This window comes from Acanthaster planci, linkage group LG16 (assembly GCF_054643075.1).
Source record: "Acanthaster planci isolate LZ-2023a linkage group LG16, COTS_SCS, whole genome shotgun sequence".
In the NCBI taxonomy this organism is placed as follows: domain Eukaryota; kingdom Metazoa; phylum Echinodermata; class Asteroidea; order Valvatida; family Acanthasteridae; genus Acanthaster; species Acanthaster planci.
The window spans coordinates 3,312,293-3,329,964 of record NC_141792.1 but is presented as its reverse complement, the minus strand read 5'-3'; the positions used below and the strand labels follow the sequence as shown (position 1 = coordinate 3,329,964).

At 40.8% G+C, this 17,672-nt stretch overlaps 1 protein-coding gene across 11 annotated transcripts in view; it reads right to left on the bottom strand.

The window, feature by feature from the left end:
• The window catches only part of LOC110985244 (kinesin-like protein KIF1A), a 103,059-nt gene that overhangs the window by 25,834 nt on the left and 59,553 nt on the right, over positions 1-17,672 (bottom strand). For 8 of the 11 annotated variants that reach the window (XM_022246127.2, XM_022246134.2, XM_022246130.2 and 5 more), the window contains 13 exons: positions 14,150-14,232; positions 12,881-12,949; positions 12,062-12,240; positions 11,515-11,661; positions 9,758-9,968; positions 9,054-9,144; positions 7,662-7,845; positions 5,750-5,843; positions 3,031-3,149; positions 2,462-2,514; positions 2,072-2,180; positions 1,630-1,781; positions 482-587 (listed from right to left, as the gene is read on the bottom strand). In XM_022246127.2, coding sequence (XP_022101819.2) covers positions 482-587; positions 1,630-1,781; positions 2,072-2,180; positions 2,462-2,514; positions 3,031-3,149; positions 5,750-5,843; positions 7,662-7,845; positions 9,054-9,144; positions 9,758-9,968; positions 11,515-11,661; positions 12,062-12,240; positions 12,881-12,949; positions 14,150-14,232 — 1,597 coding nt within the window. Of the gene's footprint in view, positions 1-481; positions 588-1,629; positions 1,782-2,071; positions 2,181-2,461; positions 2,515-3,030; positions 3,150-5,749; positions 5,844-6,438; positions 6,530-7,661; positions 7,846-9,053; positions 9,145-9,757; positions 9,969-11,514; positions 11,662-12,061; positions 12,241-12,880; positions 12,950-14,149; positions 14,233-17,672 lie in introns of all 11 variants that reach the window. The other 3 variants (XM_022246128.2, XM_022246138.2, XM_022246139.2) reach the window with 1 other exon arrangement.

The window sequence follows — 17,672 nt, the reverse complement described above, 5'->3', positions numbered from 1 at the left end:
ACGAGACCTGATACAAGACCATGCACAAGACCATCACAAGACCAGTCACACTTGCGCTAACGGGGTGAACAATGACAAAGGAATGCTTTTGCTGCAGTTCGTTTAAACAGCTAGTGACTTGAATTCAGAAAGGTCTTTGGTTGGTCTTGTGCTGGTCTTGTGAAGGTCTTACAGTGGTCTCGACTACAATATGGCTGCTCAGGGATAATGTCTTGGAGTTTCCAAACAAGCGATAAAGCGGATGATATGCTGCAAATCCTTGAACAAATGATTAGCGAGTGTCAGCACTTGATTGAGAAAAACCCTGTAATGTGCTGTAGTTGTGGCATTTGGTGCTTTAAGTAGTTAAGGGTTTTCCAACTGAAAGTACATGTAATACAGCGTTCAGGGCACGTTCATTGTGGAACAATACTCTCCCCAAGTGGTCACGTCGAGAAGACCAATCTTCCAGCAACTGGCTGGAGTTGCCAGCAATGCCTACCTGTCATCTCCTGGCTGTTGTATGTACATCGCGGGCAGCAGGTTGAGCGACAGAACCGACAGCTCATGGTCTGGCTCTGTCACCTCTAGGGTTGTCCGGATCCGGCCTAGACAATATCAACAAGCATGATCAATTACAATCAAGCCAATTAATGAATCTGAACTCTCTGCTTCATTATCATAAACATGATACATAGGATACAACCTTGCAGACATGATTTTCAGTCACATGATTTTTTGACGCTCAGCATTCACGTGTATCCGTGCATATTCTTGTAAATTGAACTTTAAAAGTCTCTCAACATTCTGGCATGCATGAAACTGCCAATACAAATAATACACTGATTCGAAAATGCATGTGCCTCCAGGGACATGGTACGCTTCCTAAAATGTCTGCCTGTCATGCTACATTACGTGAATAACCTCTGACGAAGGTTCAAACGAGATCTTTATGGTACACATTGATTTGGATACACAGGACTTTCAAGGGGTACATGCTATGAATAACATTTCTAATCCCTTTTGGGTTAGAAACAGATTTAGAATGTTCAAAATAAGTCAGAATGCCCACGCCCTTCTGGACAACTGAGGGCGCTGCACCATAGCTGGGACGTCATTCAGGGAAGACACTATTCGGTTTATATGTTTTTCTGTTAAAACTGGAAATATAACATTTACTCACAGATATCAATTTGAGAAATGGATGCATGATGGCTCACTGCCGTGTACACTTACACATATAGTGAGTAACTTCAAAGTTACAACAGCAACATGTCCAGCAGTTTTTGTGCATGAATCAATGTAACATTTAGGTTTTCTGCCCAGAATGACGTCACATATTTTTGCATGAATATGCAAAATTTGCACCAGCATAAAAATACAAAAGCACCAAATTACCCTTTATAACAACAAAAACCTGTAAATGCAGTTAATTGAAATACAAAGGTGCCAGAAATTTTTCAGGTGGGGGGGTGTCAGGCCGGAGATGTTTTGAATGTCTCATTTTTGTGGACCACACCTTTTGCCAATAAACATGTACTTCACCCCATACAAGGTCATTGTGACAGAAATGCACTGGTCAGTCATGTACTCCACTATCGAGACACAGACAGTGACCGTGACAGCAAACGATCCCCGAGCGTTCCTTACCGACTACCAACTCCCTGACGTCTCTCCAGAGGAGTTCGTTGGTGGACTCGTGGATGACGGTGATGGCCATGCGCCGCTGGATCCCCTGGTGTAGGAGGTACACCCCGCTGCACGGCAACTCGTCGCTGTGGTCGACAACCGCTGGCAAGTACCTAAGAATTTACAATGTACAGGAATTTTGAATACGGGTGATTCACAAAACAGTGCGCCACCAAGAGGTTGCCATGGAGAGACCATTTTCCAACTTTACGATCGACAAATATGATGGTATTTATCTGTGGATGTTTAGGAGGGTTTTTGAGGGTCATCGGACCAGCATTATGCCAGCTCACAAGAAACCACCATCTTAACTAAGTAAAATTGATATTCAAAATGAATAAAAGGTCTTTTAACCCCCCCCCCCAACAAATCGGGAACAATTCAAATTTTTCTGTGCACTCACTCTCCAGATGGTGCCAATTCACAGATCTCGAAGAACACAAGCAGGTCGTGGCGTGAGTGGAGATGACTGGTACTCGGCGTGCTGACAAGGCCAAGCTTAGGGGATGGAACTAGTCGGTAAACAGCAACCACAGTTTACAAGTTAAACTCTACATTTTTCTTGCATCAAACTACATGTAACTGTTGTATGATCAACATGGACAAAAGAGCAGTACTTTCCTGGAACTCAATTTATACTCACTTAGATCATGGAAAATTGAGTTAATGAGTAAAATCAGTAAAGACTCAATATCCGCTTCATCACAAGATTGCTATTTGAAAAAAATGATGGTGCCAAACACCAAGAGAACATTGCACAGTGGAAAATCAGCTTTTTTTTTAACAGGCTTACCTGGTCTGGCAAGAGGAAGGCTGGCAGGGAAGTTCCGCTTCAATGGTCGCAATCTGCCACAAAAGAAACAAAATATTTTACATTTTAACAAATTGGAATATTTAACAATGCTAGTTAAAAACTGAAACACGGTCTACTAAACTGAACAGATCTGAGAATTTGACGGTGTACTTGCATGGAAGAAACACTGGTCTGTGTATGCACCAAACCTGTCCTAAACGTGTAATTTTTTTTCCTAGGAAGGTTAGGGGTAATTATCATACATGGGCATGGTTAACTGCAAGCTCGATCAATTTAGTGGACACTGATAAACTTAAGTGCTTAGGTAAATGTCGGGCTTTACTTTCCTAAAATATCCTGTAACCAACTATTGACTTGTTACTGTTTCACAGGGAAACTTCCTTTGTGGATACCCTAAGAAACATAAGTACTGGCCTGCAACATGGCAGCCATGCAAATCCTCTATAAGCCTCAAAGGGAACTTGTCACATCCGGTTGCACAATAAATACGTGCAGTTGGAAATAAATTTTCAAAGACTTTTCAGAATCAGATTAAGGACGGTGTATACCTGGTTGTTTCCTGGCTCTGGTGGTGCAGCGGGTGGGCCTGGTAATGGCCAAAGACCTCAAAGACGATGGGCGAGGTGCGGACATAGTCAAGAAAGGCCTTGGTCACCGTCACTGAAATCTGAGAGACGGGAATAGGTGGGCACAGAGAGATCAATTTGATGCACACCAAACACTAAGATTTCATATTTAAATTTATCTTAAAGCACTTTATGACGTTTATTAGGATCTGCTTTTGTAACTGGCTTACAACATGAAGAACGAAAGGTTTGAACTGAAGACAATTTTTTTCCATTTTACTTTTTTGGGGGGCAGGAAACAAAAGGTGGATTTCTCAGAGCTTCAAAAACTTTGTATCAAACATGTAACTGTTGTAAATGTCACATAAATACACAGGAAATGTTGGGTATTTTCGAATAAATTAAAAGAGGTGCTAAAATACAAAAAGAAAATTCAGTAAGCATCTACAACCATTGCTTTATGCACACAAGCAGCGCAGTACAAAATGACTACACAATCAGTGTTGTAGTCGAGCCCATCAAGAGTCCTTTCATGAGACCGGTCACAGGTAAACAGGGTGAATGGGCAAAGGAATGCTTTTATTAGAGTTCAAGTGACTACCTGTAGCTAAGCTTGTGACTTTGCTTTATTGAAACAGTATGCTTGTGACCGACTTGCAGGGACCTTTGATAGCATCGACTACAACATTAGATCTAATCATTCTACGTTTGTCAACTCAAAACAGGAAATCGAGGCCTGTGTCCAAATAAAATATACAAAAAGGCCGACTTTTGGGATTTCATTCGAAGACTACAGTCATTTGCAAAAGTTTAGGACCACCCATAGAAAATGCATTAACCTGAAGGAAAACCGAACTCAAACCAATCAATCATGGTAACTTATGTTTATTTTCAATGTGTAACCTTGGTACCTTGGTTGAACATTTTTGACTACATTTCCATGATTTGACATGTTAACAGTCTAATATTCAGTGTGCCCTCCTTTATTTCTGATTGTTTAGACTGGCTTTTTTCACCCATGCTGCCTTGTAGACAAAATGTCATACAAGACCTGCCTTTGCAAAAAATTTCATTCAAATGGGTATACAGCACTACACTAATGTTATGCACCACTGTAAAATCATGTTAAGTAATCAGTCAATGAGACAATGTAATGCAGGCCCAGTGACAGAAAAACATAGAAAATTCAAGGTGGTCTTAAACTTTTGCAAATGACTGTACAATTCCCTTGCCAGGGTAAAATGAAGAAAATTGGTGCACTACAACATTTCGCGACAAACTGATTCAAAATCAGAACTGACTCTATTCACAAATGGGCACAGACTTGTCGCAACCCACAGCGGAAAGAGTTGGTGAAGAGTCTATCTACTTTTAGTGATGCAAATTTTTAAAAATGGAAGAACTCAAATAATGGTAATGTATAATGAATCAAATTATGCATTTAACGTTAATACAAAAACAACAAAAGCAATGTAAATGTTAGAAAAACTTTCCAATTGCAACTATAAATGCAAATGGAACTATATCATGAATTCAGTGCGAGAAAGGATATAGAGACCATGGCTGAATCCTTGAAATGGTAAACAGAAAACCCTCATAGCAAACACAAACTGTATACAATTTTTCTTCTTTGTTTCCTTGTTTCTAAAAACTAACTCCTTGGCATTTTGGTTAGGAATTTTCTGACTCCTCCAAAAAATCCTCTATTCTACATTCTTCAAGCTTCTTGAACATATGGACATTGAAAACCTGAGTCATGTCACAGGGGCTTGGCTCAACGATTCTGCATCATCAAAAGCCGTGCCAAATGTGGATGAACTGAGGGCAGATGTAAGGTGAATAAACCTCTCTGAATATTAATTCCGGGCTTCTCTGAAAACTGGGTTTATACAAGATTGACAGCACAGCATCACGAGCGAAAAGGTGCTGTCCTGTGCTTTTATGTTTTAGCCTGTAGTTGTAACACAAATCAGTGGAAATTTCTGGACGGTGTGGCATCATATACCCAATCATGCCAATAGACAGTTCCAATGGGGGGGGGTTCAGGTTGGCATAGTGGTTCTTTCCTCACCTTCCACCTCTGCAGTCCGTGTTTGAGTCCCGGCTCAGTCCACACGTGGATTGGGTTTTCAGTCCCTACCTGATTCCGTGGGTTTTACCCAGATTCTATTCCTCTGGGGTTTTCCTCCCACCTTAAACACTGTAACTGCTTCTCAATGCCTCCTCGCTGCAGGTTTCTTCAAGCTTATGAGCTACATGTACAGTGCCCAAGGCACTTTTGGTGTCATTACCTAAGGTGCCCAAGGTGTCATTACCAGAACTAATTAAGAAAAACAATCTATTTCTTCCCTGCATTCCCTTTCAAAATGAGGGTGACCGTGTCTATTTTTCACTTGAGTTCTTAGCCTAAATTCCCCAAGGTGTGGGTAAAATTGTACTGAAATCTAGAGGATTCAGCCTCGTAAGGATTATGGAGGAACATTCCACGTGTTCCATTGGTGGTTGCTATGACGGAATTCTGTTACAGACTAAATCATAGCATTGATACCATCACAGAAAGAAAACATTAATGGGATAAAAATGAAACATAATGAAAACCATAAATCTTTTCAACACAAAATCTTCGTCTCTGCCACAGCTTCAGCGATCTTTTTTTGGTTTCAACCCCCCCCCCGTCAATAACAAATATGTACCAACTTACATTCTGCACAAAGTAAAAACCCAGGGGGGCTCCGCCCCCCTGAACCTTGTTCTGCACGGGTTGAGTGACAAAGGCCTCGCGCCCATGAAGCAGGCTGCGGAGTTGAAAAGGAAACGAAAAGAAAACAAGAACCAAAAAATAGCGAAAAAAGCCGTGCAGGAACACAACGCAGTCATAAACTTGCTTCTTCTTTGATCTCTTTAAAAATAATAGTTCCTTGGTTTTGCTTAACAAGCCACTGTGAAGCAAGCACGATGACAGGGTGTCCAAATGTCCAAAGGAAAAAAAATCAAAGGAAAAGAGGTGTATGGTGAAAATAGTATATTTGAATCTGCGTGTGGTCGGGGCAGGTAAAACTTTGAATTCCTTGTGGGTGGGTGAAAGAGTGCTTTATTGCATAAAACATCTTATTCGTAATTTCCAATTATCAAGTACAACTTTGTCAATAATCCCTTTTTTTGGTTTGTACCAGTAAATAAAACAATGAAACCATTTTGATGGATGCAGAAAACCAGGTGCCTTAGATCCCATCCCCACCCACAATGCCATGTCCCCTGCCACACACAGACACAATCAGGCACACACAAGAGAAATGGCACACAAAGTGGTTTCTTGCAGGCGACAACTTATTCTTTTCTGTGGCCGGACACGTATTGCACGTACAACCAGCGGGGGAAAAACCCACTTACGTTCTGGACATGGTAAAAGCCCAGTGGTGGGCCTTTGCCCGTGTTCTTCAATGGTTCCGTAGAGAATGCCTCATCGTGTCGATGGAGGAAGCTAAGCGGTGTGGGGGAAGGGAGTCAGATGCAACAATGGTGCCAAGTGTTCCAGTATTTAGTACCACTGACTTTTTAAAATTTTATATAGTTGGAAATCTCCTTCCACAAAGAGCTACATTTACATGTAATTTAGAATGACACATGAAATTGATTTCATGCAAGGGCAGAGCTTGAAATCCCCCCTCCCAAAAGAGGAGCCTTTATATTTTTTTTCTTTTTAATAATGTGACAGGAAAATTCATCTCCCTTCTTTAAAAAACATAAAGAACTCCAAAAGTCCCTAAACCCTTGATTTCATAAAAATGACTGCAAAATAAAATCTCTTGCTGGACTTCCACTGGGACGGTACACCACAATATACACTTTGGCCAAATTGCATAGGGTCCACTTTGGAGAATTTTGCGCCCACCTGTCACCAGATTTCTAATCTGACAATGATTTCAATCTAGCGCTACGCTTAATTCGAAAGGTGCGGTAAGTCACTTCTGTTAACACATTCTCTCTGGATTTGAGGCCCAATTGTTGAATTTTAAGCTTTCAAACTAGTTTGGAGAAAACACTTTTTAATGACAAGCCAGAGAATCCACGAGCTGCAATTAAAATAGATCAAGTTTCTTAAAAGTACTTAAAGTGGGTATCATAACGCATTACCAATCAAAAGTCAGAAGGCGAGTTTCAAGAAGTCAATCAAACTGTATTTTTGCACGTGCTCCACATGAAAAGAAATTTTGGTCTTTCGCTCATTGGAAACAAAATCTCGGATCTCTACGAGAAGAAGAGCTTTGATAGGGTGTGGAGCATTTTCAGAAATGAGAAAGCAATATGGACAAATCAATGGAAAACAATTTCCCAAAATTGCAACTCCCTTCAAGTTTTGCAGAGCAAGCTTTGAAAAAAAATTTACAGTTGCCACAGCTATGCACCACAGAAAAGTTGTTCTCCTTCATCCTGAGCTTCTCTCTACTTCTATGGAAAATTGCAAAGCTGTATCTGAAAGCGACCATGTGATTTTGAGAATCCTTAGTTCACATACAAATATAATCCTCGCAGAACTAGCTTAAAAGCTCATGAAATGAACCCCTTGTCCGTCCCAGATAACCTTCCGAGCCAGTAAGTACAGCACAACTTACTTAAATTGACAGAATATGTCAGAGTATTCGGAGGATATCCCCGAAGCTTGTAGCACGGTGACGCGGAACGTGAACGTCAACCCCAGCTTGAGGGAATCGTTCTCGGGAACGTCTAGTGAAGTTGATATGGACGTCATGCTCTCCGTGGTGCTCATGGCCTCAATGTCCTGCTTCTCAATGATATCTGAAGAATTGTCAGCAAAACATGACTCAAGAGATCCTACTCATTTCCATATCACAAACCTTTCACAGACTGCATATGTTGGGGGGGGTAATGAGCCATTAGTAAGATTAATTTGAATAAAATCTGGTACACTGAGTTATCTGAGTGCACATAAACATAACAATTTGATTTCCCCACACTGAAGACACTGTTGCTATACCTCGTGATTCGGGGCAAGCTTTTGCATAATGACCACCATCTCTGGAATGGACTGGTTCCTTTGTGCCTTTCTCATCCAATGAAACCAGTGTATTGGTGCAAGGCATCTCTCATGTACATGAAACTAAGCAAAAGCTTGCCCCAAGTCACAATAGGAACAGTGTCTTTTGTATGGAAATTCAATTTATGTCTACTTGAATTCTAAAAACTCAATGTACCAGATTTTATTCAACTTAACTGGCAACAGACTTATTATAAAGGGGTATGTACATATATGTCACAGACTTGCCGCAAAAGCTCTCTTTTTCCAAGACAGGCACTGTCAGCAAAAAACGAAATTAGCACTCCCACCGACATGAGCTCAATGCACGGGCCAACAACATAGATGACTGTGTGAGCACTAATACTCACAACAAAACCCTTTGTCAGGCTGAATTGAAACTTCACGGAAAAACTCAATGTCTCACTTGTATAGTTTTGGGTATCAAAAAGATCGTTAACGGTCCAGCCAAAATTGTGTGGGATCTATCCTTTGGCCCCCCAAAAGTCTTTCATCTCTGGTCAGCACGATTTCAAGCATGCACGTAAGTCTTTTTTTCTCTGCGAGAGCTGCAACAGTGCCCTCTATTGCTGCACTGTCGCAAGATTTTTGCAGGTAGATCAATCTTTTACTCGGGGTGATAGATCCTGACGAGATCGATGTTGAACAATGATAGCACACTATAGACAAGAAGTTTTTTGTAGTCAGATTATAATCATAATAAAGCTGGTCTAGTTCCAAGACTCGACAACGTGTGTCTGAAATTTTCTGTACAATCTAACTCTGGAGAAAAAAAAAGTCACGTCATCGCATCGATTCCGGAACATCAGTCTGACCTGAGACAAATTGTTTTTAGGGGGGGCCTTGCCAACCAAATCCCCCCAATCTGTATGATGTGTCCCCAAACCTTGCCCTTTTCAATTCTTAAATCTGCTTCCACAAAACCAACCATTTGATAAATTCATCTCACCGAGGTCGGAGTTCTCTCGCTGTCCCTCTACAATCCTGACCTCATCCTCTGAGATCACTGACTGGCTCAGATTAGTTGGGCTACGTTTGAACTGCAAGTACAAATATTTTTCGGATGTCAAATTCACTGAAATCGCTTGAGGAAATATTAAAACACTGTAAAATTAAGAACCCAAACATGGCCGCTTGTGATACCTTTTGGCCGAAAGGAAAAAAGGCAAGTCATCTTAAATCTAAAAGAATGAGTGGGAGATCATGCATCAATTTCTTTTCCTCTGGTATTCCTGCAATGCACTTTGTAAAAGCCTTCAGGCATTTTTCTATGATGTCTTGACTTCTATGTCAATATTGATATCAATTCTATTGAAACTGCCACTCTCACACAAATGTCCATTTTTTCCAGACAGATGGGTCAAAATAACAACTTTTCCCAATAATACATGCTCTATGCACATTGGACAACACGTGTGATGGACTGAACAAAAAATGACCATAGCAACAACCCTTGCCGGAGTGAACTGAAACCTCTAGATGTACATGTACAACTCAATAATGTTTTATCAATAATGCTACGGTATCAAATATGAACAAGACTGGTCATAACTAATGACCACTGGTCACTGTTAATGACCACTGGTCATTACCCATCCCCCCAGGTAAGAGATGGCTGAAAACTTTTAAGGTTAACCGGGTACGGAGACTCACCTTTCGCTGGAAATACTCGTCATCATCAAAGGCTATCTTGGCCGTCCCAGACTGGCGCACGCCTGATCCATAGTCTGGCGCCTCTTCGTCGGGTGCAACGTGCTGCACAGCGATGCGCAGGTAGCCCTGCACATCTCCCTTCTCATTGACGATAGCCACACGGTGGACCAAGGGAACTGGGTACAAGAGGTTGCTCAGGTACACAAAAGCTCTGTCAACAGAAACAACCATGTTAATCATTAGCAGGAACCTAAGCCTCAAAATAGTACTAGCCTGGCATACAAATGACAGTAAAAAGTGCTCTGGGCTACCTAAACTTGGTTCCTTGGTTGCCTGGTTGGCTAGTGAAAAATTCAGATTTAAACCTACCTGTTAAAATTTAGATCAAAATATATAATACCTTTGGTGATAATGACTACACTATCACAAAGGCTTAGTAGCTGTGGATGTATTTTTGTGTTTTCAAAAAAGTGATACTCGCGCGATAGGGCGATAACCAACTGCAAATGCCACGAGCAGAGTAGACTGGTGAGTTGTGGTACATGTATATAGCATAGCACATGGTACGGTGAGGCACCGCACGTGCACCTTCCGTATTCTCGTTCACATCATTTATCAATTTTTCTAATCTTAACTGGCCACAGCTACCATAGTTGTACTGGCCATCGTAGGAGTCCTTGAAAGCATTTGATACAAAGTCTACACAAAGCAGCGTGCAAACAGCGCCCTCTTTTGAGTGAAAAAAAAAGGTTTTCCCCATTCACCGCACATGTTCGAAGGTCCAAAAGCAAGCAAAATGTGGTGATTTTTGCCAAACGTAAGTCACCCAAATGAGGGTCAACATGATGGATCAATGAGGATCAACACAACATGACCCCCAAGCCCTGTGGGTCCAAGATAGTAACAGCTCTTCCAATGAAGAGCAGGCTGAATCTCACGGCAGTGACTCTGGCAGCTCCGCTGAAGAAACTCTCTAGATGATTTTGATCCTGACTCGGTAACCAGCGACTCAAGCGACTTTTAACTAACATACATGTCTCTCTATTTATTTATACCGTCAGCCTTTAATTTTCTGAAGTGTAGAATTCTTCATAAATAAGCTGATTACAAATTTTGGGGTTTTCTTATTTTTTATATATGGGCTAGAAAAATTCTGAACGGGCTAGTAAAATATCCAGTTAACGAGCCCAGTTGGCTAGCCAGGAAAATAAAGTTAGCGCAAGGCCTGACAATGATCACCCACGAACAGCCTTAACTATAACAGTCATAAACCCCTTCACGGCGGGATTATTTTGACCGCGACTGCTGGGCTGTGGTATGCCCTGAATGGAGGGCTTTGTCCAGCAGCAGGCCCCATTGAACCAGCAGCTGCATGGTGAATAGACTGTATGTGTGGTATGCACTAATCCTCACACAACGGTACAGTAGTAGCAGTTCCCAGAGCGAAGGGGTTAATATCCTAAGGCCTAAAAGTTGTGCATTTATCTTACAGAGTTTAATCAACAATGTAAAAGAAGTGAGCTGTCTGTCTTGTGATGTCTCTCAGCTTGAAGACCAAAACTCAAGACACAAAAAGGGCAAGGTTTACGGAAAAAGCAACTGGATTTCTACCATGAAACAAAGCATGGACAGGTTAGCAGCGCCCTCAAGCAGCTATGCAACGAGAGGATAAACTGCATGATCTCTGCACATCTGAAACAGTCGTTCCGAGGTTAAGCTCCAAACATACACTGCTGAATGATTAAGACTTCTCTCACCTTCCAACCAGTCGGAACCACGGGAACCTATCGTAGAAGGGGTCCCGGCAGGTCACAGCACTGTTCTCAAAGCCCAGTGATTCGGGTGTTGTGGGCGTGGCATCGGCGGCATTGTCGTACATCTCGCGCATCAATTCAAGGCGTTTCCTGATGAAGAGATCATAAGAAGCACATACAGCACACCATCAAGAAAACACTCTGAACGCCACTTTGTCCACACAGTTTTATCCACAATGTTCACTCTGGTAGTGAGCTTGGTGTTTACTGGATTGACAAGTCCCACACTCTATCACCTATTATAAGTGAAATCCTCCATACTGCTCCAAGATAACACATGCACTGCCTCAACATCATGACAGGAATTGCCAGAGGATAATGAAGGATTAAGGCAGTGAGAACCCCTCAAAGGAGCATATTCAAGAAATACTGGAGGATTTTGGAGGATTGAGGATGAATGCAGTTTTTATACATGGATAATCAAAAGGATTTTGAAGGATTGAAGATGGTGCCCAGCAAAACGGCCCTGGGGGGGATAGGGTTAACAAACCTGAGCTTTTCCAGGGACCAGTAGTGGACGGCACCATTCTTCTTGTCCGTAACCTCCACAGCCACCACGGTGCGAGGGAAGGGACGCTCCAAGATGTCGGCATTGTCCGCGCTGGACAGGAGGTCGGGCGACAGCGGGGAGTAGATGGTGTCCGTCAGCAAGACAAACTGGAATTCCACCTGGGGAACACCAGAAACATAAGACAGCAGATTATGGCTCAGTCTGGTGGGTTTTTTTGTGTCTGAATCCTGACTTTGTCTTTGACACTGAAATTGATTGTAGGGCTTTATTTCAAACTATATGAAAATACATGTAAGCATGCTCTCGCCTTTGGGGCTATCCACCTCCAGCAGAAACACCCCATCATCAGTTGAAAAGAGCCATATTGGTCGGGAGTGTTCATTTTGTTAGTAGCGATGCGACCATAACACAGGCATTTCATAGTCGTTCTTGAACCAGCAAAGCTCAGTTTCGACCAAAGGAGCCTCTGTTCCTAAAAACTGCACCCTCTTTTGGTCCAGCCAGAGAGGCACAGCATACACCTCTAAGCTCTTCCGGCAGATGATGACTTCTCATTCCAAAGTCAGGACATTAACATGTGTCTAAACTTATATACATGTATTTTTAAAAATCTGTTATATTTGTGTGTTCTGCCGTCTCAGGATTAATATCTCAAGGAAGAAGACTTAGCAGCACTCTCTTATAGAATCAACATGGCCATGTACAGTACATACATGTAGTTATTTACAAAATATCCTGTTGAGAAATTACATGTTCTGTCATGTGAAGGGACCTCAAGTACCATATACATGTACATACCTTTTTCTTGAGTTCCACGCTTATAGCATTGGCCTCCTTTAGGAAGATAGCATTGCCCCATAGATCATCCTGAATACAGAGAATTACAGGAAAGTATTGGGGATTTCAATTAACCACTGAATACAGGAATTATGTTTAGCAGGAACTGGTCCCAAGTGTGGGTTATTTTCAACAAAACAACACCTCAGCAGATCCCCGGCTAGCTCTATTCAGCTGTCAGGAGGTTCAATAGTCGAGCATTCATTAGTCAAAAGGTTCAATAGTCCAAAGGCACAAAGTTCCAACAGCCAGGGATTCATTATTGGGTAAGTCCAGAAATTAGGGGTCCAAAAGTGTGATTTCAATTAACCACTGAATACAGGAATTATGTTTAGCAGGAACTGGTCCCAAGTGTGGGTTATTTTCAACAAAACAACACCTCAGCAGATCCCCGGCTAGCTCTATTCAGCTGTCAGGAGGTTCAATAGTCGAGCATTCATTAGTCAAAAGGTTCAATAGTCCAAAGGCACAAAGTTCCAACAGCCAGGGATTCATTATTGGGTAAGTCCAGAAATTAGGGGTCCAAAAGTGTGACATTTTTGGTCCCTGTTACATCTGACCTTTGTTGATTGACGTGGAAATATCACCAGAATTGATTTCAAACTATTACTATTTGTTTGGCAGGTAACTTGCATTAATTCATCACTCTTGGAAATTAGAAAATGTGTTCTGAACTTACAAAATCATATGTCAGATGTAACATGAAAACATGAAAAAAATGGACCCTACAATTTCTGGAATTACCCTTGTGTGAAGATGAAAAAATATTCGTTCATAGTCTAAAGGTTCGATAATTGCAAATTTAAACAGTTTAATTTAGAAAATGGTTTTTTATTCTGTCAATGGTTCAAAAGTCTGAAATCAACACAAAGTTCAACAGTCCAAAGGTTCACCAATCCAAAAGCACATACTGCACATGTACAGTTCATTAGTCTAAACTTAGCTTTCACCTTCCCTGAATAACTTAGCACTATTTTACAAACTGAACTATGCTGTCAATTTGGATTAATGAAGTTAACTGTCAATTTAGACCAATGAACCTTTGGATGAATTAGCCTTAATCTACATGTATTTTCTGGTGAATGAACTTCATGGCTATTAATCCTATGGCTACATGAAGCTTTGGACTATTGAACCTTCTATTACATACAATACCGCCCAGAGCAGCCAGTATTTCACTATGGTCCATTACTTCAAAAACCTCAGATTGAAATGGGCAAGTCGACCTACCCTGATTGAAGTGAAACGGTAGTAACGCCACTTTCTGACCACCCAGCTCGCCAAAGCGTATTCCCTTGGTGTCCATTGATGACCTGGTCAAAGACAACAATAAAGACAACATGAATTACACTTACTTGATCACCTCAACCTTTACTTTCATCTAAGCCATATGGAAACTGCAGTACAACCAATGACAGTCATTCCTGCTTAAAGATCTTGACATGGTATCCTTTCTGTCTAGAATAAAAATAATCCTTGCTCCAACTGTACACAAAATGCATTCCTATTCATTTTTTCACTCCCTGAGAACAATCAAACTCAATGCACATTAAATTCAAATTATTTCATCCGACTACAACTGAATTTTACACAATGGCAAGATTTTCAATTTTTATAATACTTGTTTTGTCATCCATTTCACTTTCAACCAAAAAATCGTTCATCTGCAAGTTTGCAGGTTGTCTACATACAAGTACATTACACACAGTTTCAACTAATATCGGGTAAGATTAAAAACGTCTTTTTTTGCATCTTCTTTTTTCAGATTTAATGATCTATTATTAACAAAATAAGGAAAAACAACTCCATTACTGGAGCAAACAAAGAAGGAGCAAACAGCTTACCTTCTCCCCCATAATGTACTAAGATATCAAATTGCAGCCCAAAGTTTGTTACCATGGAAACTGAGCTGGCAAGGTGAATGCTCCCTCTTAAATTTGCTCCTGGACACAAGCAACAGTTGAAATGAACACAAACACGGGCAGCTACCAACAATGGACAGGGCTAATTGACGTCTGCACTGCAGCCATATTGGTCTGGTAACCCAACAAATAAATGACAAAGTAGTATTTTGCAACTAGAGTCTGTCCCTCGCACCAAGCTAACTTTTCTTGTTCCCTGCCCCCTGTATAACTGGCTGCTGCATTTGAGGTCAACCTGTTTCCATTCCGCAATCATCATTTTCCTTTCAGCATGTTCAGGGAAGGGAAAGACCTCAAAACAATCTCAGCAATATTTCCTTTGTTTGGTTGCAAATTTTTTCTGCTATATTATGAGCACAGGCAAAATTTTAAAAACATAAGAAGTGACCTTGGTTATTGGGAAAAAATAAAGGAAATGGAAATGAAATGAAGTAAAGAAAAACAAAATACCCCTTGTTAATGGGAGACAAAGCAATGTTACTTTTCTCAGCAATGTTTAAATGGAATCCTTCTTCCCTCAATGTTCATGTTAGAATGACATGAAAAAAAAAGATACATGTACATGGAAAGACCAGACATTCACAAATATTCATTGCAAACAACTACCAAGACTGCTGCAGAAAAACAGATGAGTCAAAACAGGACTGGCCTCATAGTAATGGTATCACACATTTTTGAATACATTTTTTCTGACAAATTTTAACATTCTGGCAACAAATAAACCGGAAATTTGTAAGACTTTTAGGAAACAGCAGGGATTATTTCTAAAGACACCACCGGTAAACGAGCCACTCATCCGCCTACATCTACGCAGTCCACTATTAGGTCAAACTTCTTGAAATTTCTGAACTGTAAATTGTAAATAGTAAACTGTTAAAACGAGAGTATCTGCATTAATGTTAAAGCCCTTTGACAATAATTTTGGCACAATAAAAACAAAAAACAATTCTGTCTTGTAAATCTACAAATCTGAGAAGGGTTAAAGAAATTGTATGGATACTATTAACATAGCGTCCCCCACAATTACCGTGGCACCATGATAAAAAAAGATTGTTTTAAATAAAAAAAAGTGTGGTGGTATAAAAAAAAGCATTATTGACAATACATGGCTCAAGACAAAATGATTAGCCTGAGAGCGGTTAAGTGGTAAAGAAAGCGTTCAGTATTAGTACATGAACATATCAACAGGAAATGAGAAGTGGTCATAGCTAAGGAAAGGTTATTTAAACTGCTTCATATCCAGGAGCAAATGTTAGAAAGAGTCATCCCCTGCCGACTGCGGTTTTCACAGGGACAAACAAAATGGCCAACTCTGGTGGGGTCCAGTCCTCCAGCAGTCCAATCCGATGGCTCACTTTCACTGTTGACATCAACCAATCAGCTTCCAGTTTTTCACCAATACCATTTGGTAGACGATTTGTAAGAAGGGCACAAGGACAATGTGCGTCCAAGCAGCAAAACAATTTCAACTTCGAATTCATTCATGCATTAATTTTATCAAACCTGAACAGTGAGGCTTTAGACTCTGTCGCAGCAAGACCCTATTACATTTGCGGCAACATTTGCATTTAAACCATAAATGGGCATTTCTATTGAACTAAAAGTGTCAGAAATGAGTTACACTTAAATTTCCAATATGCCCGATTAGTTTCCCTGAAAACAGTGCTAGAGTATACACAACAGTATCTCTGCTTCTTTGATGTACCTTAATTTATTTATGGTCAAAAAAATGTCGCCTACGGATTCCCTAGGTAGAAGGAATTTCTGAAGCCTCTGTGAATCTAAATATAAACAAGGTTAGAGACCAGCGGTCTGTAATTAACCGGTATGCTGACCACTAACCAATGGGCCACCATCTCTTGGTACCGTGGAATTCTGGGAAATTCCTGCCCAGTCGTTGTTGGAAAGGCCTCCTGGGAGAGGCGGGAGATTAAAGGGGCAGGACATGCATGTGGACATGCTTGGAACTCTATTGGTTGTGTCTAAATCAATGAATATTCATCAGCAGGTAATTTTTCAAGAATTTTGACTCACAAAGGGAGGGGCAGTTTATTGATGATGAATAAGCAGTACCTGTTTCGACACCACTGAAAATAAATGAAGTGCTTTTCCCTAAAAAGTATCTGCTTCCTGCGTCTGAATAATTCATGTTAATGTGATTTGTTCAGTCATGTATACACACACATCACTACGTGTCAACTATGAGGCATCACTAAAACACACCAGGGACTTGGGCATATTACAAGCACTATCCTGCCTAATCTTATTACGAGCACTAGACCAACACAGCCGGGAGCAATACAAGAATGAATGAATCTTTCAATATTTGGGGATTAAAAAATACCAGTTCATTGTACATCAAATTTTTTGGTGTATTGGTTTGGTACAAGTAGAATATTTTGTTTGGCTCGCAGCAAACAGGACATTTTATATTGCCACTGTGAGGCAGCAGTCTGGGTTCTTTTACACAGGAAAAAAGAGCACGGCCCTTTGTGCCCATTCAATCAAAAACTGGCTGCGTAAACTCCAAGACATGCAACATGAAAAGGCACACTAGTGTATGCAAGTGACATGCAATCCAATGGCCGGACTGCATCAGCCCCACAGTGACTACTACAAAGGTCAAGAGGGTAACATTTCTGACAAAACAAAAATATTTCAACCTCAACAGATGTGAATTCTGTTCGGTCTCACCATGTGACAATATTTATTGCTTAACATAACATGTATACATCAACACAAATATTAAAAAGGAGATCCACAAGTCATGATTCAAAATATAATATTGAAGATGTCATTTTCAACTAAATTTAAGGCCTTTCAGCAGCAAA